At 40.9% G+C, this 27360-nt stretch overlaps 1 protein-coding gene across 2 annotated transcripts in view; it reads left to right on the forward strand.

Annotated features, from left to right (window-relative positions):
- The first annotated feature begins 21 nt into the window (after positions 1-21).
- The window catches only part of LOC125888082 (neuronal acetylcholine receptor subunit alpha-7), an 85119-nt gene continuing 57780 nt past the window's right edge, over positions 22-27360 (forward strand). The window contains exons 1-3 of one of the 2 annotated variants that reach the window (XM_049575274.1): positions 22-2319; positions 10779-10881; positions 19139-19278. In XM_049575274.1, the coding sequence (XP_049431231.1) occupies positions 10827-10881; positions 19139-19278 (195 nt within the window). In that variant the 5' untranslated portion in view covers positions 22-2319; positions 10779-10826. Of the gene's footprint in view, positions 2320-10773; positions 10882-19138; positions 19279-27360 lie in introns of both variants that reach the window. The other variant, XM_049575275.1, reaches the window with a different exon arrangement.

Here is a 27360-nt window from a genome sequence, read left to right on the forward strand (position 1 = left end):
AATCATCCCCATTTAGATTAGATGTTTTTCCAGCTGTGGCATCAAAAGCTCACCCAAAAATCAAGGTGTGTTAATATGCATACTGACTGTAGTGAGTGTACGTATAAAATTTGAGAGAGTAGTATGAAATTGGTTCTCAGCTTCAGTGTCATGGTGGCACACAGTGAGGCAGGTTAAGCCTCTAAACATGTACTACACTGGTTTACTGTTGCGTTTCTGTAAAGTTTGGGCAACTTAGAACTGCAACTAACATTTCCAGTGGTGGAAGAAGTACTCTGATACTTTAAAAGAGGCAATACTACTACTAGGCAAGGTCCAGTCGCCTATAATATAGCACTTATGGTTACCATGACCTGGATGACTGAGAATCTTCACCGATATGTATCAGGTAAAAGTACTCAGCATGTGTATCTGAAGAGGAGCAGAAGCGTCAGATACAAGTGTAATATTCAGGTGTAGTATTAAGTATAATGAAATCATTTGAAAAATATTCAAGTTAAATACAGTACTGGCGTAAATGTACTAATGTAAATGTTACTTTCCACCACTGTACATTTCCCACAATGTGTTTTTCTGTGCAGTAGGGTTGCAGGGGTATACCGGTTTCAGGGTACACTGTGATATAAAAGTTGTCGGTTATCAAACCGTGTACATTTGCTTATCTACAATATAGAAAAAAAATGCAGCTGGACGTTGAATCTTCCCTTGATTTTAAGTATTTTCTAAGGGGAGACTTTTAACACAAACTTCCGTTAATAAAATGGTTTCAAGTTTCAATTATAATAACAAAACATCAGTTCAACCAACAATAACCTTTATGTTTTCATTCATTAAAGGGTCATTCTGACTGATGATAATAATTCTGTAGCAAGGTGAAACTGGTATTTTCTGACAGTTATTGTACCGTGAAAATCTCATACCGTTGCAACCCAACTGTCTTAAGTCTAGTCTTAAATGTGGAGACGGTGTCTGCCTCCCGGACCGTAACAGGAAGATGATTCCACAGGAGAGGAGCCTGATAGCTGAAGGCTCTGGCTCCTGATCTACTTTTGGAGACTTTAGGGACCACGAGTAACCCTGCGTTCTCAGAGCGCAGTGTTCTGGTGGGATAATAAGGCACTATGAGCTCTCTAAGATATGACGGAGCTTGACCATTTAGAGCTTTATAAGTTAACAGGAGGATTTTAAATGCTGTGATTCTGTCATCTCGTGATGGAGGAAGTGTTCAGATATTTTACACCAGTGAAAGTACCACAGTGCAGAAATACTTTGTTACAAGTAAAAGTCCTGCAATCAATATTTTACTTAAGCCAAAAGTATAAAAACAGCATCAAAATACACTTAAAGTACCAAAGGTAAAAGTACTCATTATGCTGATATATATATATTACGGGATTAAAATTATGATCTACAGCCTCTAATAACACCTGTTGGAAATGGAAAATGAAGTAAGAGGTTCCAAACAATCTTACATTTGTAATTTGGTCCTGCACTTAAAATCCTACTTAAGTACCAGAGTATAACCATCAAAATATACTTTTTAATCCATAATAAGATATTATAATGTATATAATGATTAATTAATATCCTGTGTTCCTATGAATCCACAAAGTAACTAAAGCTGTCAAATGAAGTGGAGTTTTAAAGAAAAAGTACATTCATAGTATGAAGTAGAAGTATAGAATAGCTTAAAATGGAAAGACCTAAGTAAATAACAATTACCTAAAATATGATTGAAATATGACTGAATCAGTACAGTACTTAGTTACTTCCCAACACCGTCTAAAATTTAAGATTATTTGTGGTACAGGAATAAGTCCTCTGCTGTTGGTTGCAGTTCTGTGTTTGTCCACTAGATGGTAGTCTATGACCAGTGCCAGGACTCTCCTGTCTGTCTGTGATCTCACCTGAAGAGAACTGACTGCTGCTGTTAGGAAAGACTGGATGTTATAATTAACATCACAGTGACACTCTGAACCCATGTTACTGTGTGTTAACGTGTTCATTACAGCTGCAGACGTGTTTTCAGTGAGAAGATGTTTGATTCCAGCAGGTGAAGGATTTCTTGTTTTTACTTCCTCAGCTTGTCATTAAATTTCCTTCAGCCATTAACAAGGTTTTGCGGAGCTTTAACTTGCTGGAACTTGCAGATGCTCTGCTTTTATGTTTGGTTTTCTGCTCATTACCGCTGCAGGCAGTGCTGGTAATAAGCTGCAGAGAGAGCTGAGCGTGCTGAGCAGAGGATGCTGGGAAGCGAGGCATCCTGGAATTAAACCCATCTGTCTCTGGACGGCGTGCACATGACAGTAACACTATCAGGTAAACACACAACCACAGACTGAAGTTTTCAGCGACAGCCGTGTATTATGGCTTTAACGGGTTCCACACATGATGAAACTCTCAAACAGGACTGACTGAACAGAGACAGACATGCTCGTTATTGTTTGGGTTTGAATCTGCCGCAGCTCGAAATGTTTGACAGCAGATTTTTCTCGTCTCATCAGCAGGAACGTCTCTAATGGAGAGAGTCATTAAGAAAACGATCCCATTATTCAGCTCTAATTAGCAAATTAATCAGGAGTTTATATCATGCTCAGCAGAGCTGAGGGAAGTGTTCACACCAGGGATTCAGCTCACACTCACTTATTATTTCAAAGTTTTTACACAGTGATCATGGTAAATTACATCATGACCTTTTGACCTTTGAAGTGATGAGAGCAATTAACAGTTTCAGTGAAGGACAAAAGTCTTAAAAAATATTAAATTTTGAAGCTTTAAATTTGCAATGAAACAACGTGTCGGCTACATGTATATCTAAAGTAGTAGTCTTAAAGATTTGTATTTCAACAAATGTCTGTAAGGTCCCATTCTATCGCTGAATGAGGTAACACAATGGTGACTGAGTCTATGGCCCACCAATGAAAGAACTTGCATTTGCAGAATTACAAACCGGGTGTCAGTCACGACCAAGCAGCAACCTCTGGGGCTGATATATGAAGCCCACGCCGAAGTGCCAAAAACTGCAGTTCCTCTAATGACCATTAGAGGCTAGCTTCAAACTCCACAGACCCCCATTTTAAAATGTCCAACTTTGCAGCAGAAAAAAACATGTTTACAGCCTGGTACAAAAAAAACTGTTTTGGTCTCTATAGCTAATTTAAACATTAATGTCGACTGCATGTAGGGTTGGGACTCGTTAGGATTTTAACGATTCTGATTCCTTAGCGATTCCTTCTTAACGCTCCGATTCCTCTTACCGATTCCTACATTATATTCATTATACTTGCTATACTTAAACAAGTATATAATAAACACAAATGCAATCATGCAAATACAAAAACTTTATTCTGACTGCTGCACAGTACAATTAGATGAAAATACACATTTGTGTGTGGTGTGTATTTCAGATTTAGAGCTTGTATCATCTCCCTGAGAATATATAACAACAAAAAGTGATTCTGTGATTTCTACAGTAACACTATTAAAATTAACCACAGCAATGTAATAAAAAATACTTATATGCATTCATGCTTGGGCACTGTTATTTACGTGACAACACCTGAACAGAACACACACACACATTGGTTGTTTGTTTCTACCGCTCCCCTCGCTGAAAGCCTCAGACCTCCCGCCGCCTGCTCCCATCTCAAACACGGAGGTCTCCCACTCCGCGGAGCACCCACGGCGCACGCCTGGCCTGTTAAATAGCCTGTAACCATAACAACTGTGTGACACAAACTCAGTGCTTTAGTCATTAAATAATGTCGGGTTCGGACAGAAATATGCGGCCCGTGCAGCACTCTAATGGAAATGCACGTGACAGGGTTTTTTTTTTACAATCTAGGAACTGTTTGCAGGAACCCTTACTCCAAATGTGATGGAACTGGTTCCGGAACCAGAACTTTGGACCCAGTTCCAAAAAAGAACCGGATCATTCTGCATGAAACTGGGTGAACATAATCTGGGGACCAATATCTAAAGTTCCCTCTTGGCAAAAGTTGGAAAACTTACTAAAACTGAGCTTCTATAAGGCAATGAATATTGTGGAGGGCGTGGCTCATCACATAAAGGTGTAGAACATCTCAAGGGTTTCACCCATCACCACGCAACTTTGTAGGCATATGAGCACACATAATCTGAGGGGACCCCTCCATTATTGAGCCCATCAAACAAAATGGGGGCGCTAGAGAGCTCATTTCTTATCTAGGCCTAACCGCCATATGGATTTTTACTAAACTTGGTAGATATGTAGAACAGGACGCCTCAAGGTGACTGGAGAAATTTAACTCTAATTGGCAACTGGGTGGCGCTATAACAACAGAAAAATGCTTAAAAATGGCTAAAATGCGACCGATCGCTGTGGCTTTCTACTCACTGACGTGGTCAATCTATGTGAAACTGCACATAGGCATTGAGGATTGGCATAGGTAGAAGATGACAAAGCTACCAGTGGGTATGGACCAGTGCTTGAATAAGGAAAACATGATTTGTCCAATAATTAGTCTTAAATATGCTTAAAATTTTGCTTAAATCTCTTAGATTTTTTATCTAGAAAATTATCTCGGAAAGGTCTCAAAAAGCATTAAATTTAAGTGTCTTGTACATGTGGACAGCCTGTGACGTCTTTATGTAAAAATACAATTGATGTCATTCGAGTAGAGACAGTTTACAGAACACCGGCTATCTTTCTTCTTCTCCATCTTCCTGTCATCAAAACTCTATCACAGTCCAACATCTGGTGAGCAGTGAGGCAATTAACCAGGATAAATCCAGGTTAATGACAGCAGCTGTACGGTGTAGTCAGCCATGTTGACAATTAAAATGATCGATCACAGAGGAAATTTGACGCAACAGAATTTTTTTCTTAACTCTGTCTGTCACACAGTCCCCCAGTCCTCAGTGGGAGGAATACAACATTGTTTTGTGAAAGCTCAGTTTTCCTCGAACACCAAACTGTCCTTTTTAGATTTACACACTCTGGAGGCTGGTTTGAAAAAGTTCTCTTTTGGGAGAGAAAATATTATTTTAGTCTGAAACAGAGGGAGGAAGATGCTTTTCTAAATTTAACCAGCTTAGTGTGGACCATAGGCTGTGTAAATAATGGACATAGCTACTGTGACATCACCAATTATTTCATGGACTGCTGTTTTGAAGGCAAGAGTTTGGCATTTCGGTTGTTGCCGTCTTGCTGTGCGTTCCAATCCCCATTCTACCACACTACATAGTATGCCAGGAAAGATTAAATATGTCCCAATACAGTTTTCAGAAATCACAATGACAGCACATTAAAGTAACTGATGACCAGTGGAACAGTAATAATAGGAATATCAATTAAGTGAACAAAATAATCATAAATATAACAAACAACAAAAGGACATAACTATAAAAATAACAACAACAGAGAACCGCAGATTGCACTGCAGCCTGCCTCTAGTGGCCATAAGAAGAATTGCAGTTTTCAGCACTTCCGAGTTGGCTTTATTTTTCTGCCCTGGAGGTTGCTGCTTAATTACAACCAGCACTGCCCACATTATCATTTTGGCAGGCAATGGTGACTCCCTTGCATCCGCTCATGTGTGCAGTATTTTTTTGGCACCTTCATGTTGTCTTTGTTTTGCAGCCTCAAAGGTTGCTGCTTGGTGGGGATGCAACCAGACCCCAACCACAGAGATGGAAAATCAGAAAACAGACATATGGGTCATGATGAAAAAAGGGCACTGTGTAGCTAAATGTAAAAAATCAGGTGCTCTTCAAGGACAGGGCAAAAACTCACATAGGCAGGCAGTCCAAAAATACATTTGAGGAAGTCCTTTATGATACATGGATAAACCAACACGTTAAAACTAGAGAGTCTTCACCAGGGTGTAAAATGCATTAGAAAATGGTGTGTAATTTAAGAGCTCATGTAAAGGTCATGTGAAAAAGGTCACATAATATATTGGTTTAAGCCTACGGGTCATTTTTGGAGAGCACAGTCTCACTCTGAAGTCATCAAAATCCAGTGCTTGGGCAATGACTTGGAAATCCAAGGAAAAAGGCATCCTTTAACGTCGGTATATTAGGCAGCCAGTTGCCATTATAGTTAAATGGCGGCTGGAGGCATCAGGGGAAATGCAGCAAGACAAGGATGAAAGTTAAGGTGGTGAAACTCTGAGGATGGGTCCAACAAACATCGACTTTCGCCCGAGAGAGCGGTGTTTGCTTACGGAAAGGTTTTAAAGCCAAAAAAGGAAAGGAAAAAAAAAGTCAATTTGCTGTGTTGTACCGACGTAGTGCGTTTATTTTGAAAGAGACTGTATGTAAACGGTAAATTTCCTGTGAAAACCAAAAGAAGAGTACTTGACACGGTGTCCCAGACCATCAACAAGCAATGCACCCAGGGTACCTTGCACGTTGTATGTGGACGTGAAAAGTCCACGGCTCACACATCAATATATGACGAGGTTGGAGTGACAATGTGATGTTTAGGAACGCAGAAGCAAAGATATTTTTGCCAAGTAAGCACGAGTTTCCTGTAATTCATTTATTTATTTATTTTTTATTTTATTTTTTTTTTAGTACATTTTGAAACAAGAAATTTTCAATTTTAATGGCACTGAAAAACAGATTCTTATTATGAGCGATGGGATTTAACATAATTTGTGTGCCAAAGTCTAATTCATCATTTGAGATTTTTGTTTCTTTTTTGTTCTCACTTCTCTCAGTGGTTGGACGTGGGCGAATTTTGATGTAAAATGTGTTGTCATATGTTTGCAGCAAAATCTGATGACAGCTGGTCCTGAATATTCAATGTTTTAGAGACTTAAAGATATACTATGCAGGATTGTTGGTTATTGTTTGTAAACAGCATCATTGACACAAGTGAAAGTAAAGCCAACCCCAGATTTTCCCTCTTAGCATTTCACCTCGCTATATTTGCATTTTTTGGGTGCTGTGTCCATAATTTTCATACTTTCCTCTTTGATGTGTGCTGCTTAGGTTCTGACATCTGGTTGCTATCTTTTTATAAAGTCCCAACCTCACCTGAGAGATGTGCCCGGGAAAGTCATGAAAACGAATCAGCATTACCAGTTAAATCCATCTTTGTTGAGAAGTGTTGGTTCATCACTGCTGTAACAGACAGAACTTATAAAGAGGACTGAATGTTAAAAGTACCAGCACATCCTGAGTCTCTGCAGACCCACTGTGCGTCTCAAAGATGTTAGAAAATGTTAAAAACAGGCTGTAAAAGGTTTCCCCGTTTAAATATTAAACCTTTAGTGAAAATGTTTCTTTAACATCGCTCCCAGTCGGGGAGACATGTCGTGTTTGTCTGAAACAAACAGCTTCCTGTGGAGGAGAGTCAAATGTTCCAGGAAACATTAGAAACTGAGAATGTCACACTGCGGCTGAGTGTGGGAGACAACATGTGTGCTTTGTGTCATGAACATGAACAACATGAACTACGTGTGGTACCGCAGTGTCTCTGTGGTGTCTCATCAGTGCAGTCAGCGGTGTGAATGGAGTCTGAAGGTGTTTTCACACTCGGATCCACTGAAGAGGTTTGTGCTGGCCGCTGGCTGTTTGTCCCCGAGAGCTTTGTCTGTCGAAGTGTGAAAACTTTATGTTGGACCGAGATGTGCAGCGACACAAGACGTGGTGATGGCATGTGCTGCTGCAAACTATAACTCAGAGAGATAAGAACATATCCAATCCGGCGCTTTTAATAGAGGCCTCTCTTCTAGGAATAAAATTTAAAGGTGGATATTTACCTCCATATTTTCCTCCATCAAGCAAGTATATTGGTAATTGGTAGGTCGGAGGACATCTGAAGGTTTGGGTAAACAAGGAAAGTTAGTTTTTCTAGTATAAATCTAACTGTTGTGTCATCAGCGTTACCTTGTTGTTTAGTCTTTCTTCACACTAAAATAAAACCAAGTGCTACCGGAACAATTATATGTAACCTAAATGTCTAAAAAACAAAATGTTTAAATTTCAACAAAGCTAATTTTAGTTTTATCACAGACATCTCAACATCTGTTAAACTGGAGAGTCACCAAGAATCTCTCAGACCACATTAAAGGTACAATGTGTAAGATATGGCCAGAATTGTAGTCTGACTGCGCGTTCAAACCAGAAGCTTCCAAAGAGGCAAAGTCTCTCACGGACGCCCAAGAAGCACGACTGTCAAAAATATTTGTGACAGCTTTGGTTGCTGTAGTCGCTCATCACGTGAATCATTGAACGTTCAATCGTGCTTGTCAATTTAAAGGAGCCACAAAGCAGACTACTGGGTTGAAAGCAGTGTAGTTGCTGCTTACTCTTGTCCAGTCAAAAAGCTCATAGTTGGGAAGTAAGACTTGCATGCAACGTCGCAACACTTTAAAACTCACCAGACCAACCAACTACCTCCATGACGCGGTCCCAAGCCTCATTGTTTTTATTTTGGTCTCTGTAACCAAACAGCGACACATTATGGGGCAGCAGTAGCTCAGTCCATAGGGACCTGGGTTGGGAACTGGAGGGTCGCCTGTTCAAGACCCCGTCAGGACTAAAAATATGGAGCGTGGGCCGGTAGCTGGAGGACAAGGCACCAAATCCCCCATCCGCTCTGAGCAGCTGTCATGGGCAGCCCCACTCTGACATCTCTCTACTTACTGCATGTATAGGTCCTGTTTGTGCATGTGTGTGTTCGGACCTGTGTGTAATTGACAACAGAGTGAAAAAATTGAATTTCCCCTCGGGGATTAATAAAGTATATAAAATTTAAAAAAAAAAATAAAAAATTATAAAGGACTGAGTGGGCTTGTTCTCTGGGACCCACTTCATCGAAGCACGTCAGCATTCCAATTGGTTGTCGCCAAACCACGTCAGAGCTCATTACCCTGAAGTTAAATGAGTTTTAACTCCCCTCTGGACTGCTCTGGTCACTTTGGTCACCCAAGACGCTCAGCTAACGACCAGGTCGCCAAGCCGCCAGGCTCTCATTGAAAATTAATGACTCATTGAAAATTAATGACTTACACCGTTTTGGAAGCTCTGGTCACTGTTGGTTTGAACGTATTATTATTATCATTATTATTATTATACCTGGAGAGGTGATAGTGGGTTACTGTAGCGTCCAGTCTGTCCTCAGTCCAAGATTAGATGACAAAAAAGTCCAGTCTACTGTTAGTTTTTATTGTTATGAGATACCTGCAACCTTTTTATGTCCTGACTTTGTTTTCCGCAGTTGGAGAAACCTTCTTCGGCCCCATCTCGCTTGCTTAGTGTAATTTGTATGTGGTCAACCAAACAGTATCAGCTAAAAGTTAAAGTTCACAGTTGCTACTATAACAAATGTGACTGTGACACATACATTGCCTCCTGGTCATCTATTTCTGCACCTCTGCTCTTAAATATTCAAATGAACAGCATTTTCCATCAGAAAGGGGATGTTAAAAATTGCAGTGCCACACTGACCACATGACACAGTGCAGCTTGCAGTAATACAAATGGTGCCAAAAAGTTTAATTAAAAACATCTACAAGACTTATGTTAGCAGTCAAAACAACACAAAACAGCTGCCTAACATGACAGTTTAAACAATAAACAATATACACCAAAGACTACAATGTAAACTGCTCAGTTTTCAAAGGAAACGGTTAAATAGTGCAGCACCATCTTTCAACACAACTTACCCCAGCAATGCAAAATAATACTGTGATGAGTCGACAGATTGAGGTTCGGAAACAAACAGTTTGCATGTTTAGTGCAGCGATAGATGCCCAAAAGAAAAGCCCATATTTGTGGTCAGAAGAAGAGCCACGTACTTTTAATAAACATTATGAAAGACTTGTGTATCAGCAGGTTTTTAGATATGAACAAATATCACAACATCGACCTTTTCATGCAGGTTGTTGAAGGAATGAATGAAGAAGGTTGTGTTCACATGGCCCAACAAGTCTTTATCTAATATTCTGACATGATAAATGACATGTCAGGGCACATTAATCAATGTAAACACCAATATTAGTGAAATTCATTGTAATTAGTCATGTAAAAAGCTTTGTAGGTATATTGTCTTTTTTGGAAATAAAGACAAAAAAATGAATATTTCCTGCTTGTAAACATAGTCAAACACTACCTGAACACACCTCCTAAATTGTTTTTTAAATGTTCTATCGTGAGGATAATACATGCAGAGGACCGAACGGCCTTGACAGAGGTGCACTGTGAGCTCTGACTGATTTCTAGTTTGATATAAATAAATGAGACACATTGAAATATTGGCTGGTTGGCAGCTTATACAAACACGCTCAGTATTAAGCTTTAAAACCCTCAGAAGAAACATCAAATAAATCACCAGCTCATCCACTTTTTAGAGGAGGACATACACACACACACACACACACACACACACACACACACATACACACACAGTCGTGTTTCCACCACTTCAGAGGTCACTTCCTTTACTCCCCTGAGACCCGAACATTAACCACTACATGTCTGACACTTACCTGACCTTAGTCTTTCCCCTTTAATTTAAGGATTCGCATTAAGGGGACTTATGTTTTGTCCCCACAAGGAAGGAGAGTCCCCACAGTGTGAATGTGTAAACAGATTTATGTCCCCACAACATGAGTAATACACGTCCACACACACACACACACACATACACCCCACCTCACTGTCTTCAGCTGCTGAGTCTTCTCCTTCGGATGCTTTTTGGGGGGAGGAGCATCTCCTTCTACTCAGAGCAAAACCTCCATTGATCCTCCCTCCCTCCCTCTCTCCGGTGTTTTCTGCCAGTTCAGGACGAACTCCGCTCAGTTTCTCATCTCTGTGTCTCACGGCTGCTGAGGATGGATGCTCGGATCTTCACCCTGCATGTCCTGACGCTCTGCTGCCTCATTCACGGTAGGCTTAATACACACACACACACATGTCATGGATCAGTCCAGCTGTTCACTTAGTTTTGTTTCACTGTTGTTTAATTCACTGACTGTGAGCAGCAGGTAAACATAAAAAAACATCAAAATAATCTAAAACAATAAGAGCAGTTCTCCTTCATGTGGCAGCTTTTCTTTTTTCTTTACAAAGGAATTAAAACCATAAACCAAAATCAATTAATGTAAAGGAGCTAATCATCAAATTGTCAAAAATGCTTCATGAAACATTGTTTATTAAAATATTGTGACCAAAAGTCGCAGGTTGTAAATATGAGAGCCACATTTTGATGAAACTGAATTTCTGAAGCTGTGACACCAAGTGTCTCTAATATATGCAGGAGGCTGATAAAATATTGAACATTTGTACATAATAATGTTATCTAGCACAACAATAAAAAACAAACTGTGGCCTCAAAACTGAGAAACTTTTAACAAAATTTGAGCCACATTTCCAGACAATAATCTAAATAAAACCTGAATGTTTGCTTGTTTCCATCCAAACCTGTTGTGTAAATATTAATATAATATATATACATATATACATACATATATATATAAAGAATTGATGGAGCTAAATGTCCAGTTTCCAGAGAACTCCACTCAAAGTGGAAACACGATGGAAATCTGACATTTCTGTGTGTGTCATGTATTAATGTGATGAAGGTCACAGTCTCGTCATCGCTTCACACACTTCATGATTCATGAACGTCATCATTTATTCACTGTCTTTTTCCATTTGCTTTTTATCCAGAAGCGAAACTTTTACACCTCAGACAAATGTAAAAAAAAAAAAGTTTAAACATTTTGCTGAATGTCCAGTGTTTCCTCAAAGTCTTTTTTATGTAAATTGAAAATATTCGTAGAAACAGGTGGATAAAAATATACTGCAAAGTACAGTCTGTACCGTCACCTGATAGATGGAGAACAAAACCTCAAAGGTAAAACAACAAAAAGACATCAGACAAAAAGACAAATTTGAATATATTTTAGGAATGCATGATAATATTGGTACGTCATGGGTAGCAGCCAACATAAGTTAAGTATTCCATACATTGAACAGTGTGTATTGTATTTCATGTCTCCATCTGCTGGTGGGCCATCACGATAAGAGTATGCTTTAGGTGGGAAAAAAAATAGATGTATCGATATCGGTTTTCGGCCAAATAAATTCTTACATATCGGCATATCGTATGTCTGCAAAAAATCCGTTACCCTGCATCTCTACTACACTCCCATATGTGAATGAATGTTTTCTCCTTCCTGTTTTTTGGCTCTTCAGTGGCTCTTGGCTCTTACAGTGTGTTCTCAGTGCAGTGTAGGCAGGTGAACTGAAAAATCTTTGTTATTTCCGCACCACACAACAAGGAAAAATCTGCATGAAGACAACAGATACCATTGATTAAAGCAAGCCTTTATAATAAAGTAAAACCAAAGGTGAACATACTGTGTGTGTCCACTTTAAATTGAAAATTGTGTGCACATCTACAGTAGGTACCTTTAATCGTGGATAACTTACTAAATTTGTTCTGTAGTTTGTTGGATCCGACTGTTTCTAGTGTCTGGAGAGACTGTCTGTAACCTGGCGGTTGGTTAACTGCTCGCCGCCATCTGTCTCTCCATTACTGAGGCCAGAATATCCAGAACGAGGAGATGAGAATTAGGGATGGGCTGAGATCACTCAAACAAACCTGCTCCAAAACACAGTAACATGCTTCTCTGTATGCCTTCATATCTCGTCACTGGAACTATGGTGTTCAGATTTTACACAAAGACACAAAACAGAAAGACTTGGATTATTTTTTGAAGTTTGAATTTCTGAGGAAAAGCTTTTCGTTTGTTTTTATTCACTTCTGTATATTAAAAGTTTATTTATATGACATTATGTGACCTGCACCGAAAAGGAATAGAAAAGGAAAGGAATAAAAAAGTCACCGTAACGTCAGCAGTCAGCAACCAGTTAACGTCAAACAGTGTAAAATAGATTTGTCACTGTGTGACTGGTGGAGGAGCTCGTTTGCACAGAACCAGTGTTCAACATGTGCTTGTAGAAAAAGGGGTGCATGGTACTACTACTTTTGATTCATTCATTCATTCATCCATTTCCGTAACCGCTTATCATCTTGAGGGTCGCCAGTGGGCCGATCAGCTGACATTGGGTGAGAGGCAGGGTTCACCCTGGACAGGTCACCAGACTATCACAGGGCTGACACATAGAGACAGACAACCATTCACACTCACATTCACACCTACAGACAATTTAGAGTCACCTATTAACCTGCATGTCTTTGGACTGTGGGAGGAAGCTGGAGTACATGGAGGAAACCCACACTGACACAGGGAGAACATGCAAACTCCACACAGAAGGGCTCCCACACCTAGGTTTGAACAAGCAACCCTCTTGCTGTGAGGCAACAGTGCTAACCACTGCACCACCGTGCTGCCCACACAACTATGTTTTAGAGTTTCAATTTTTTCTTACAATCCAAAGGAAAATCTCAGACTTTAATAGTCATGTGTTGGAATATTAAAGCTTAAAGTCAGTTGAGTCGTTATGTCCTCTGCTAAGACTCAAACACACACGTCACACACCACAGTCTAAACTACAGAAGTCTGCTTCAGCAGCTCCGTCTCTTCATGTGGATTAATATTGCTTTGTTTCCTTTCATTTGTCTCCTGTAGACTGATCAGACAGATCTGCAAACAGCGCAAAGAGTCAGACACTGACTCAGTTAAAGACATAAGGCAACCCACCTGAACTGACTTTGCTCAAGTTTTGAACCATTAAGCTTTATCAATACACAAAGCATATGCTATGTTTTTGAAAGCTAATACCAGTGTAGACTTAAAGGTCCAGTGTATAGGATGTAGGGACTTATCTGGGCAGAAATGCAATGTAGGTATGTTTTCTTTAGTGTATAATCACCTGATAATATGAATTGCTGTGTTTTCGTTACTTTGGAATGGGCTGTTTATATCTACATAGGGAGCAGGTCCTCGATTATTATCACCATGATGCACCATCTTGTTTCTACAGTAGCCCAGAATGGACAAACCAAGTACTGGCTCCAGATAGGGACATTCATGTTTTAGCATTGGCCACCGTAGTTAGAAGCCCCTCTGTGACGAGCAGCATTGGAGAAACACTGATTTTTTTTAAATGGTAAGTGCTTTATTTTGTGTTTTAAACAGTTTTAATCACCTGGTCCGTTTGTTTTGGAGAGAAAGAAACCTCTAAGGATAATGCAGCTTCCACTAAAAACCTCCTGAACAAAGAGCGCTGAAGGAATTCTAACCTTGAGAAGTTTCAGCTGGTTGCAGTCTGCAGTCCTCACCACTAGATGCCACTAAATCCCCCTGAATCTGACACACTGGACCTTTAATATCTTAAAATGTATTTACATTAACATTCATTAAACATCATAAAGGAACATTCTAGTCCCTTTAAATAAATAACATGTACAGACATCAGCAACACTTATAGACGTATGTTTTAAATAACGTTTCCCTTTTAGAATGCTTATTAGTTGAAGTCACATGTACCATGTTCCTGGTTAGTTTCCTCATTAGGACATTTGTTTTATGCCATGTCCCTCGCTCTCCGTCCAAGTTTCCTCACTGTCTCTACTGGCCAACTATTTTATAAAAGCAAAAATGTCAGTAAACCCATAAATAATTTATACAGTTTTTAAACATGTACTTCCGTGATTTAATATTGAACTTTCATAAAGTTGAGGCGCTTAAGATAAGAAAGAAGCAGAGCAACAGAGGCTGAGTTATGCTGATTTTAAGTCACTACTTTTGGTCAAACTCCTTGTTCCTACATTTCCCATGATTCAGCTTAATAGTTTCTTTTGAAACAGCCACAGCTTTTAAACATCTTCAGTTTATAACTCAGGCTCTTTGTTATAGATTTGTAAGTTCAAGTTTCGATGACCTCAGTGCCGTCATTATGACATCATCAGAGTTATTTTCTCCCGCAGAGCCACAGAAGGCATCAAGCAGGCTGAGCTGGACTAACGACCAGTAAAATGATCTTCATGTCTTAAATCGGCTTCCCCTTTAAAGCCTAAAACTTTTTTTCTGTTTTACACAAAACAACGGATTCACCTTTAAACTGAGTTAATGCATCAGCAGGTGGAGCGAACTGACACTGAAAGGGAAACTGTCTCTGTTGCTTTGAACTCTTGTCCTCTGGACGTCTGATGTGTTGACAGTGACCCTGAGCGCAGGGACGAGCCTGACAGTGTCTCACCCTCCTCCCCTCACAGCTGGTCAGGGTCTCATCCAGCAGCTGTCAATCATCTGGATGAGCTTTCATCTTTACTCTGACTGATGCAACCGGCGCCCGTAAAGCCCTTAAGGCTCCTTTACACTGTGCGACTTTGAGCTGTCTGAGATGAAAGGTGACAATCGTGAGAGAAGAAGCACATTTGCAGCTTTGGAGTCTCTGACAGAGGCGAACTCACCAACCTTGAGACCTCTAAAATATGGAGGATTTTGAAATGAAAGTAGGGGTCTTTAGTTTCTGCCCCAGAAAAGTTGAGGCTCAGAACTTTGCTTCCTGTGTTCAGGTGACTTTCAAAGAATGAAAATAACAAAGTATTAATTCATTCATTATATGTAACCACTTACCCTGTTTAGGGTTGTAGGGAGGCTGAAGACTATCCCAGCTGACACTGGGCAAGGGGCAGGGTACACCGTGGACATGTAGAAACAGACAGTTTCACAAAATGCATGCTCCTTTACTTTAAAACTTAACGTACGAAACAGGAATTCTTTTTCCCACGACATCTGATATTTGCTTGGGTATTTCTTTCTCCTAGTACTCTCCATTTCTCTCTCTGTCTCTCACCTACTGAGGCTGACAAGGTGCGAGCAGCTCTCCTCTGCATCATGAGCATACCAGGAAACAAAATTTGGTAACTTTTAGAGTCGTTTATACACACTACAGTGCCAGAGACTGGTTGAGATGATGAAAGTGAAAATGGTGTGAAAATTTGTCATAAATTGGGAGTAACATGAGGCAACTGTGACCCCAGAAAGAAACCAGCAGAGTCCTGCATGGGTCCATCTTTGAAAACCCCTACCAGCCCATACCTGTAAAGCTCAGTACCAGAACCGACATGTTGCACATCATAATGTCTAAGTCAAAGCTGCACCCTTTAATGAAGTCCCATGACCCGACCCACACCCGTGATTAAACACACACAGGCTACAGTCACTCACATTAAGCATTCTTGAATTACAAATCCAACGGAGGAGACGTGTCTTTGACTGGCTGCGCTCAATGTCGGGATGGTGAAAACATTCAATCACTGCCAGGTTAGGAAACATTTTAGCATGCTCCTTCCACCACCATAAAACCCCAAAAGGATCCTCCGTGGGTGTCTTGAACTCCATGTAGGCTGCGAATGTGACGACAGGGTCAGAGGTTCAACTTTTGTCATTGACTTTCAAAATAAAAGGGATTGTGGCATACACTGCACATCTTTTTCATTTGTTTTATTCTGAATTTTTTTTTTTTCCTCATCTGCTGCTCACCCACATGTAGTTCATTTTATATCTGTGCCCATACCCATTAATTTATATACATATTTATATATATATATATATATATATATATATATATATATATAATATGCATATTTTTTGTGGGTTACCCACAGGAACTGACAATGCAGGACTCTAAAACTAGGAGACGGCCTTTGAAAAATGAGGGGTTGTCATGTATCGTCAGAGTCCAAATTCAGGACTAACTTCAGGACTAAATAAATTACAGTGTGACTGCTGTGAGGACCCACGACCACAAGCCAGCCAATCAGAATACAAGGTGGGAAGACATATCAATTCATAAGCAACATTTGTGAGTAAATTTTAGGGGGAAAAACTAACATACAAACCAAACGCATGTTCATGGTGTTGCTTTAATTTAATACATGCTCTGCTCTCACATGCTATACAGTCTCTCCAGGATGTTGCATTGTTGCGGCCACAAAAACTTATGCAGCTTTGGCCAGTTCCCGTGAATTCTGTGGGATTCTGCAATTCTGTCCTGGCGCTGCAGCTTTAAAGAAAATTTGACTATTTAAGTGGGTCGAATCTAATTTCATTGTAGAGCTACATGCAGCGTATTGATTCATTCGGGACAGGAACTCTTTGCCTGAGTCCCACGCACAGTGACAGGGCTAACTGTTAGCATCACGTAGCTAACCGCCCCCAATAGTTATTAATAGGGTGACCATATTTTGATTTTCAAAAAAGAGGACACTCACCCCAGCCACAAGATAGCCTACTTAAATGATACTCGCAGTTTACTCAAAGATGCCTTATAATTTTAATATATTTAAAGTTTATATGTATGGATAGAAAATTCAGTTATATTACAAAATAATATCTCTCAAAGACAGAAATTTAGATAGGCTTCTCAGAGGTTACTCAACTTGCTTTTATTATGCCTAAAATAATAATCTTTTTACAAGTTTCAATTGTAAAAAAATAAATATAAATGTAAAATCTCTGGAATGAAATAACGATAGAAATAATGTCCCCTCTGTATTAGAAAAATCAACTTATAGCTATAGCTATCTTTGCAAGTCTTACTGGACAAATAAATGAATAAATAATATGAAATAATGTTTTAAATAATACCTCTTCTGTATTAGAAAATCCAACTTTGAGGTCCCCGGCACCTTTATTAGACACAGAATCATATGTGCCAGCTTTGCACATGGTGCACTCAGCCTCCCATATATCCCGACCGGGTTGGGACGGTAAGTTGGGAATTTTTTCTGCAGTTCATCTGTGAAGCTGCACTTGCGATTCGGCATCTTGGAAGCTTAGAATAATGCTGCGCCGCCTGTGTCTGCTGCTTCCTCGTTGTGAGTGTTGGAAATCCGCCGATAAGGCAGCCTCTCGGGGATTACGCACACAGACACACACACACACACAGACACACACACACACACACACACACAAGGAAAACCGGACATTATCATCAATTTATAAACACCCCCCGGACGCCCCGGACAGGACGTGAAAAATGGACTTGTCCGGGCAAAAGAGGACATTTGGTCAGCCTAGTTATTAACAGGTTTGAGTTGAGCCATTTTGGTGTTGGCGTGAGATACATAGGTTGGTGTCAGATGTTAAACGCTGCTGCAGAGCCTCTGCCCAAGCAGCGAAATATGTTGAGTAGTGATGAGATCATATTGTGCCATGTAAGCTCGTGCTAACCGGGCAGAGACAACAGAAGGAAAGCGACTCATGGAGACGGTTCTTCAGTGCAGCTTCCAACCCCTAACCCCTCTACCGTCACAAATAAATTGTAATTCTGTGGGAAACACTAATAATAATGAGGTCCGAATCCAAGACAGCATCACAGCTACAGTATGTTTGCAGTATTCACTTTCACTTATAAACATCGCAACATGCCATGAAATCAGGCATTTAGGGCTGCAAATATCACAGAAACAAGCCACAAACCCTGGAGGGACTGACTTTATTATTGACCACACATTCATGGCACAGTCTGACAGCCTCATATTGATATGACACAGATTGTGACCAAGATTTTATTAGACCATCCCGTCAGTGTGACAAGCAATAAACTCACTGCGGTCACAGTCTAAACACACATTTACTCCTCTCTTACCTCCTGCTTTCAAGCACCAGCCACACACACACAGGAAATCATTTATATGTCCCAGAGCGTCCAAACATCATTGTGATCAAAAGATTCAACCACCAACACACCGGCTGATCATGTAGAGTTTATTCCTTTCATTTATTTTTACATGAAAAACATTTGATGTCTTCTGCTTTCACACAAAGGCTCGGATCTTTATCACTCTGCACAAAAAGTTTACACAGATTTCCTCATCTAAATGTCCATTTCTGCGTCTGTTCCCGCCGGTATCTACAGACGGAAGGCAGTTACAGGATGAAACAAGTCGACCTGCTCTCCCTCAGCACCAATTTACATTTATGGCTTTCATCCAGGGAGACTCTCAGAGAGCGCAACAATCAAAGAGGACTCAGCCTCTGCATCACTGAAGTTACAAACATCAGTGTTTTCTCACTGAGCATAAACCGTCACGATGGAAGTTCCAACAAATATGCAGCCAGTTATGGCTGGGAGGACTCATTTGTCGTACTCGTATTCTGATTTACAGTTATTGAAGCGGCTGTGTGTGTGCTGATGTGTGTATATGTGTGTGTGTGTGCAGGCTCCCTGCAGGGTGTGTACCAGCGGCGTCTCTACAAGGAGCTGATGAGGAACTACAACCCGTTAGAGCGACCGGTCAGCAATGACTCTCACAGCCTCACCGTCCACTTCAGCTTCAGCCTGCTGCAGATCATGGACGTGGTGAGAACACACACACACACACACACACATACACACACACACACACACACACACACACACACACACACACTATGAATGTAGTAAGAGTTAAATAGACCTTCGATTTGATTAGGTGAATGATTTATTAAAGCGCCTCCAAGCTGGTGGCTGTCATCGTGCATTCTGGAGCTAATTGGCCAAACAAAACCAGACACTACCGCGGATAAAACCCTGAACTAGGTTTTAGGGGGAAAACCAGAGTTTGGTGCTGAAGTTATAATAGCGTGTCCACATACTTTTGGCCATGTACTGTAGTTTTCATAGGGAAAAACAACAAACGGCTCAGATTCAGAGCAGATCGTTACTCTAATCAGCCGCCGCAGGATTGATACTCATTACTGACTTCAGTGATTAACTCTCACACTGTGTCAAGTCAGATGGTGTAATACACACACACACACACACACACACACACACACACACAGTGATGAAGGATGTACTAAATGAACACACACTCATTCATTTGTAACTCACGCACATCTTCCACCCACTTTAGCAAACACTCTGTCTGCCTCCTGCCAGGTACTGACAGCTTTCATCTTTGCTATCACAGCACGCGACCACACACATACACACACACACACACACACACAGTATAAGGCCATCATTAGATATGTCAAAGGTCTGCAACACTTTTCACTCTCTGTAAGTTTCTTGTTTAGGTTTCAAAACAGAGCTACAGACTGACAACACACTGTTTATGCTGCGTGTGTGTGTGTGTGTGTGTGTGTGTGTGTGTGTGTGTGTAACTGAAACACACTCACACGTGCACACAAACAAACAAACACACAAACAGACACACACATGCAGAGAAATACAGATGCACTCAAGCCTCACTATGGCACTTTCTCACTGCAGGAAAGTGGGGCGGCTTGACTTCCACAGCATGTGACAACACACACACACACACACACACACACACACACACACACACACACACACACACAGTTTGACCCAGCAGGTGGTCCCAGAGAGGAATTCTGTGTGAAACAACAGCTCTGTGCCGTCACAGTTGGATATCAAACCTTTAATACTTTATGAGTTTCAGCTGAGGTTTGTCTGTAGCCTCACATATAAACACTCACACACACTGACAGGTGACACTGAAGGTTCGGTCAAGTTGTTAAAGGGTCGGGTGTAAATAGTTCTGAATAAAGTCTCTCAAAGTTTTTACACTTGTGTCTGAGGTGTAAAAGTTGGTGAGTGAATAAATGAGGACGTACATGAAGGATGAAGAGCTAAAAACATGAGACTCTCTGCTCGGTGTTTCTGACAGTTCCTCTGCTGGAGGGAAACCTCATGTCATCCAGGTTCTCCCTCAGATATCAGTCTGCTCACTTCGTAGATTTCATCATCACTTTGGACTTTAAATTTCCCAAACTGTTCTTATAGTGTGAGCTTCAAAAGAAAGAGCACAGAGACAAGTCTAGGACAAAAGACAGCATCAGTCTGAACAACAATAAACAACATAATTACAGTAATCAGTCAGAGGGGTAATTAAAGACTCTCAGTGTTTCATAGAACAAAATAAACATAATATATTTTGCGGGGGCTCAATAGAGTTCATGATCAATAGCAGTGACTCAGCCTGAACCTGGCCGCCTGCTGAGCATTCAACTTTTACAGACTTTAGTTTGGTCGACTCAACTTTCAATCTGACCTCTGTCACGTGAGCCTCCATAGGAATTATGCAAATTTGCAGGAAAGCCCAATCAATCGTCGTTCAGCATTGGCAGTATAAAAACAAAATCGGGGAGTGCAGCAAAATGCCCCTGCCTACTTTTGTTCACACAGAATGTGCCTTCTTTGGGGCAATGGGGGGGCGTGAGCAAGTAACAAAACGTGTAGCTCAGCATGTGACGGAAACAGTGACGTGGGAGGGAAGCTGCGGCTGGTCAGTCCTTCGGCTATTCTCCCGTAAGTCGGCCCATCCTTCACCGTCCCCGTCATCTGACGGTTAATGGATAACTTCGGTATCCCCCCCCCCCCCCCCCCCATGTGTATGTGTGCGTATGATTCATAGGTACAACTCGTTTTAAAATTGGTTCCGTATTGAGGGAGGCGGATGCAGCTGCCAGCCGCGAGGTAGATATGGGGGCAAATGCGTCCCGTATAAGTTTGCGCATTAAAAGTGCTTTTTTCACCACTGACCAGTTCAGATCGGCAGTGCTATCTCTGCAAATAGCATACTAAGCATTTCCCTTACCCCTTACCCCTCACCTCCTCCCGGCTGTGTGTGACATCATCTTGCGAGAGCTTTGCTTGTTGCTGGAAGAAAACAGAGGAGCCATGCTGGGCGCCAGAGTACAGCTGAGAGTTTTACTGCATCGGTATCATGGCTGCATATTTACATGATTTCGAGAATGAAGATGAGCCCTTTTATTACGATGGCCGCCCGTACTTATTTGAGCTCGAGTATATGGACAAGGAGCTCCTACAAATTAAAGAGCAGACAAGGATAGAGAGAGATGGCCAACGAGCAGACGAGGGTGAAGCAGCGGCTGCATGAACGCGAATCTCTGAGGACTGGTGGTGCTCCTGTGGTTGCTGTGACTCCATGCCCACAGAGGAAGAATGTCTGTGTTGCAACAAGTGGGACCTGCTGCCCAATATTCATGGTCTACGTTAACTAACTGTGTAAGTACGTTAGAGGATTTCCCCCCGTTTCCTGTTTATCCACCGCCAGTGGCTGACACGTGTGGCATCATCAACAGCTCCTCCCACAAGTCATCAACAGCCCCTCCCGTGGCAGAAGGGCGCCTTGTTCTTCTTAAACCAAAAGGGTTCCGCCAATATGTCTACCCCTATGCGGCGGAAAATTGGGCACCTTTGATCAACTCGCCACGCTCGCAGCTTGCCGGCAAAACGGCCCAACATTCACTGAAAATCTGGCAGTGTAAAAGGGGCTACTGTTCCCATTTTTCCTTGATTTCATTCTTCTTCTACTTTCAAAACGTTTATCTGAGTGTACACACAAAGAACATTTGCTCAAGTATTTCTACAACTACAATTTTGAGCTACTTGTATTTTAATTGAGTATTTACTTTATACTTCTCCACCACATCTAAGAGGGAAATATCGCACTTTCTCCCACACTACATTTGTCTGACAACATAAGTTACTTTCCAGATTCCACATTCTCCAGGGTGAATCACAAATGTGAGTAAGTCTGAGAGATCAAAATCTGGAAGCAGTTGGTTAGACCTACAACCACTCAGAGTATCACATTGGGCAGATGTGCCCAGTGTGATACTCCTATAGTTGCAGCACACCCTCTGGTCCTCTTTTTTAGGCCTTTCACATTATTTCTTATTTGTATCTGATCTTCTTCGTCAGCAGCAATAAACTCTTTGAGACCTGACACCTGTCATGTCGATCCATCTGGCCTCATTAGGTCATTAGTCTTGGTAAATACACGACTACGTTAGATAATTAATGATATTTTGCACCTGTTCTGTAATTTGAGCTGTAATTTTCATCAGATTTAGAGAATATCTTCCAGCACTTCACCAATATTTTCATATAATGACATGAGATGAATTTAAAAAATAGTCTTTATTAATGATTTAGATTTCTATCATTCACTCTGAGCATCATTATTTTGTTCCACCTCTCATTTCCTTACTTAATCATCAGATCTTCTCATGACTTAATTTCATCATTTTTTACTTTAATCAGCCTCTTGAGTCAGATATACATTTCGTCTTCAGTATTTATGATCACCCATTCACACTGTCATTTGTTTCTTATTCCAGCGATGTGAGACATTATTCCATATTCTCTCTTTTCTCTCATCGTTTTCGGGTCTCATCACTTTATATCACGAACTCTTCTTCTTCATCACACAGACACAGTCGCATCAATTTGGATCAATTTTAAAAAGACTGACTCGACTTCATCTTCATGGTTTTCATCCATTTTCATCATTCACAACAGCGTTCGAATCCTCATTCATCACCCAGCCTTGTAATTCATTACTTATTAAAAATCAGATAATGACACAGATTCAGATTCAGCAGAAGCAGCCTTTTCACTCCTGCAATTTTTTTCTGTCGTCTCCTGTGAGACATCACATTGTTCTCAGTGTTTCATGTGCTGATCTCAGGTGGATCTTTAGATACAGACTCATCTTCCTCTTCTACAGGTTATTTAAGAGCAGCTTGTCTTATGTAAGTCTGCATCAGTCCAGCAGCTAAAGGGGGCTGAGTCTTCATGAGTGCTGTGGAAAGCCTTTACTAAAATTAGTTCCACATATTAAAGCATGGAGACTAAGCATGCAGCAGGGACGACCCAGCACAGCAGGTAAAAAACACAACATTACACAACAGCAGGGACGTTTTACTGTAACTACAGCCACTACACTAATGAAGCCGAGTGAAAAGTGAAGTAAGTGGGGTTTAAACTTTTCTCTGTAGCTCTATTTTTTGTTTTTGTTCATCTCACAGCTACATCATGAACGCCCTCTAGGTAAAACTGTCTCAAAGTGTGCTTAAGTATCGCTATTTGTGCAGTTCATCACATCTTGCCTCTCTCTATGACGACAGGCTTAGTTACAGACACTCTTTCCTTTATGTGTGGTTTGATGACACATTGCACAAACTAGTTGTTCAGAACATTCTCATTCTTTCACTCTCACAGCTGTTTTCTTTCGTCATTCGCGACCGACGTAAGCAAATGCAAGCAGAAATCATAAAAAATGATAACCAGTGGCACATAGAAGCTGTTTATTACAATATTTGGGCTAAAATATGAATCTGAAACAAACTGTTGAAGTATGAGTATTTGGAACGAGTGATGGGATGTAACTACGTAAATTCACTCACGTATTGTCCTGAAGTACAAGTTTGGGATATTTTCAGTCTTTATTACTTCATACTTCTACTCCACTCCATCTAAGAGGGCAATATTGTACTTTTCACTTCACTACAATGATGTGACACTTCGTGACAAATCTGGAGAAGTATTGGAAGTAAACAAGTCGCCATTAATGCTGTGGCGTCTCCCTCCCCCACGGTTTGAATTCAAGCTGTCCTAAAAGGGCACAATTTTCTCCCTTTGCTTTCTATGTAAAGTTACTGTGACAACATGGGGAAGAACCTGTGCAGTTCACAGCTGCTCCAACGGCAGCTAAGCTAACACTGCCTAGCTTACAGATAATGCTAATGTAGCCAACATCGGTGGGCTAATGTTACTGTCTAGGCCAGGGTGAGTAAATTGTCTCAATCAGCTAACTGTGGCATTATGGTGAAATGTAATGTTAGTTACTCTCCTGGGCAATGACCACAAAGTAAACATCACAAACTGGTAAGAACACAATCAGAACATGTAGGTGTCCTTGTAAAAGCTTTCAGTGTTACTTTAACCAATTAAATATCTGTTTATTATTAACACCAAGTATTTACACAAGTTACTACGAGCAACTGCCGATGTAATCAGCTAAAAGTCACCATTTAACACGGTCACTTGTTGAACCGAAACACCAGCAGCTCTATGTTTAATAGGAGTTTAGTCACTGTAGTTAAAGAAGACTTTATTTCCATTTGCAGTATTATATTTGGAGGTATGGCTCTGTTCTGGGGCCTCTCTGCTCTTCCTAGGTCTACGCAGAAAGCCTAAGGCAGAGAGAGTAAACCCCCCTGCCCTTCCATGTGCCTACGTGGAACGCCTAAGGCAGGGAGAGCACACTGTCCTGCCCTTCCCTGCGCCTACATGAAAAGCCTAAGGGGGAGAGCAGCAGCAGAGACCCCCGGGAACAGAACAGAGCAACCTCAGTGCTGACTCCATCAGTTGATCGGGCTGTTTGAGATCAGATGTAGCTGGGATGCGAGCTGGGCTTGACATCGTGCCCTGCCTGAACTAACACTATGCTCAGTTTGGCAGACAACAATATTTTCTACATTTTCTGCCAAAGTTTGTTATCAGTCAGCTGAGATAAATTAGGAAATCTTTAACATTTGCTGCTGACACTGTCAACAGGCACCAGCAGGTACCAGTGACCTCCCACTGCAGTAATGGTGGAGCCGCAAGATGGTGGAATATACAAAGTGGTCAAGTCACCCCCCAAAAAATATGATATGTTGCAGTATCGTACTACTTTTTTTTTTTTTTTTTTTTTACTGTAACGTCACTGTGTTTCCATATTTCCACATTTATAAGTGGGTATTTTTACATACACCTTTTGCTAGCAATAATCCATTGGTTTCAACAATCCGCTACATAATAACGTACAAATGTAACACACCCGTAGTTTGCAAAAACGTACAATACCAACATTATTTCTGGGGAATTGGGTTGTGAAACGAGCTACGAGCCTTTCAGAGCACATCTCAAACTCACAAGTTTTGCTGCTGAGAACATAGATTTTCAGTGGATAGAAAGAGAGAGGCAGGATTGTCATATAGTCTTTATGTCCAGCTACAGTACCCACTGATAAAGGATGAGGCCAACAGGGAGGTAAAGTAACAGAGGTTTTATTAACAGAGGGTTTCTGGCATTTACTGTGAAGCAGCAGCTGCACGTTAGCACACGCCACATTAGCTCATAATCTCATAAAAAGTGATTTTTCTTTTCATTGTGACTTTAAACTCCCAGATCATCCTGCTCAGTCTGTCAGGAGCCTTCAGCTCTGCTAACAGAAGCCTGTCAGGGCGCTGTGGGCTGTGAGCTGTGAGCTGTGGGTGGTGGCAGCTATCGGCTCCTATCATCTCCTTTCACAGCTGCTGCTGTTTTGCCTCGTCGCTCCTGAGTTTTATATCCAGTCGAGTTGGTTTTCCTCCTGGCCGGCCGGTCTGCTCTGTGTCTCCCAGGTTAATGTTCAGGTTGAAAAGAGCTGAACTCTGGTGTCCTCCCTCTCTGCAGCCGAGGACAATAAGCTTTACAAACACATTCAGGCTGCTGCTGCCTCTGTGACTTTGATAAAGCATTCATGTATACGGTCAACACCTCTGCTGTAAACATGATTTATTGCATCATTTCTGTTCTTTATTCAGGAAAATACTTCACATTATGGTGTGAGGGCTTCTTACATCAACACATTATAACTAGTCAACATCATGGTACGGTGAGAAAAATACACAAACATCATCTATCAAAATATATATGTATAGGGACGAGCAGCTTATCTCAGACGTCTTATATTTGCACTTGTTATATTTGCTCTCAGCCCACTTTTTATTGCAAGTGTGGCAAAGCAGTTTTCCTCTGGATAAATAAAGTTTATTTTATACATTTAGGATGACACGGTTCAACAATTTACACATGAAGAACTGAGTATTGACTCTTTGAACTGTACAAGTTTCCATTTTTATTCTTTATTGTTGTAAAGTTACAGTGAAATAATATTATAGTATTCCATGTATCTAATTTTTATCCCATCATAAGTACATACTTAAAGAGTCTCTGTGGTTTAATACAACTGAGTCCGTTTTTCTGGATGACACAGTGCTCACACTGTGTATGTAACAAATGTACTTGCACCAATCTGTGTGCCCATGGGCATGTCGATCTTAAAATGAGGTGTGGTCAGGTGCATTGCTGGCGTATTGCTATTTTGAGGTAGTGGAAAGTAATCCCTCCATTGACCAACTAAAATCTGGTCTTAAGTCAGAATGGTGCAGTATTTTCCTGCCATATTTAAAGGATTATTCAGATTGTAAGATGCACGTACAAGGGCAGGGTCACAACACATGTACACTCTGCTTGTTACACACACAGGGACGTGTGGATGGGTTGCAGGTGGGTGAAACAATACATCATTAATGAGGAAAATAATACTGACATTCTGTAAGATGTGAACGTAGCAGAGATCAGAGCAGAGCTGCAGAGCTGCTGTCTGACTCCCCATTAAGACAGACACTGTGAGTGTTTAGCATGAGGAGCAGCGTACCTTCATTGATTATTTCAGAGGCTTAAAGTTTAGTTCTTTTTCCTCTGTCGAGGTTCTAACTACAGTTTTTGGTTTTGCTGCTTATGTGTCCCACAATATTTGCTGCAGACATCACTTCTGTTACAGCATAACTTTCAGCAGGAAACCACTCGCTTCTC

This window comes from Epinephelus fuscoguttatus, linkage group LG4 (genome assembly GCF_011397635.1).
Source record: "Epinephelus fuscoguttatus linkage group LG4, E.fuscoguttatus.final_Chr_v1".
NCBI lineage: Eukaryota > Metazoa > Chordata > Actinopteri > Perciformes > Serranidae > Epinephelus > Epinephelus fuscoguttatus.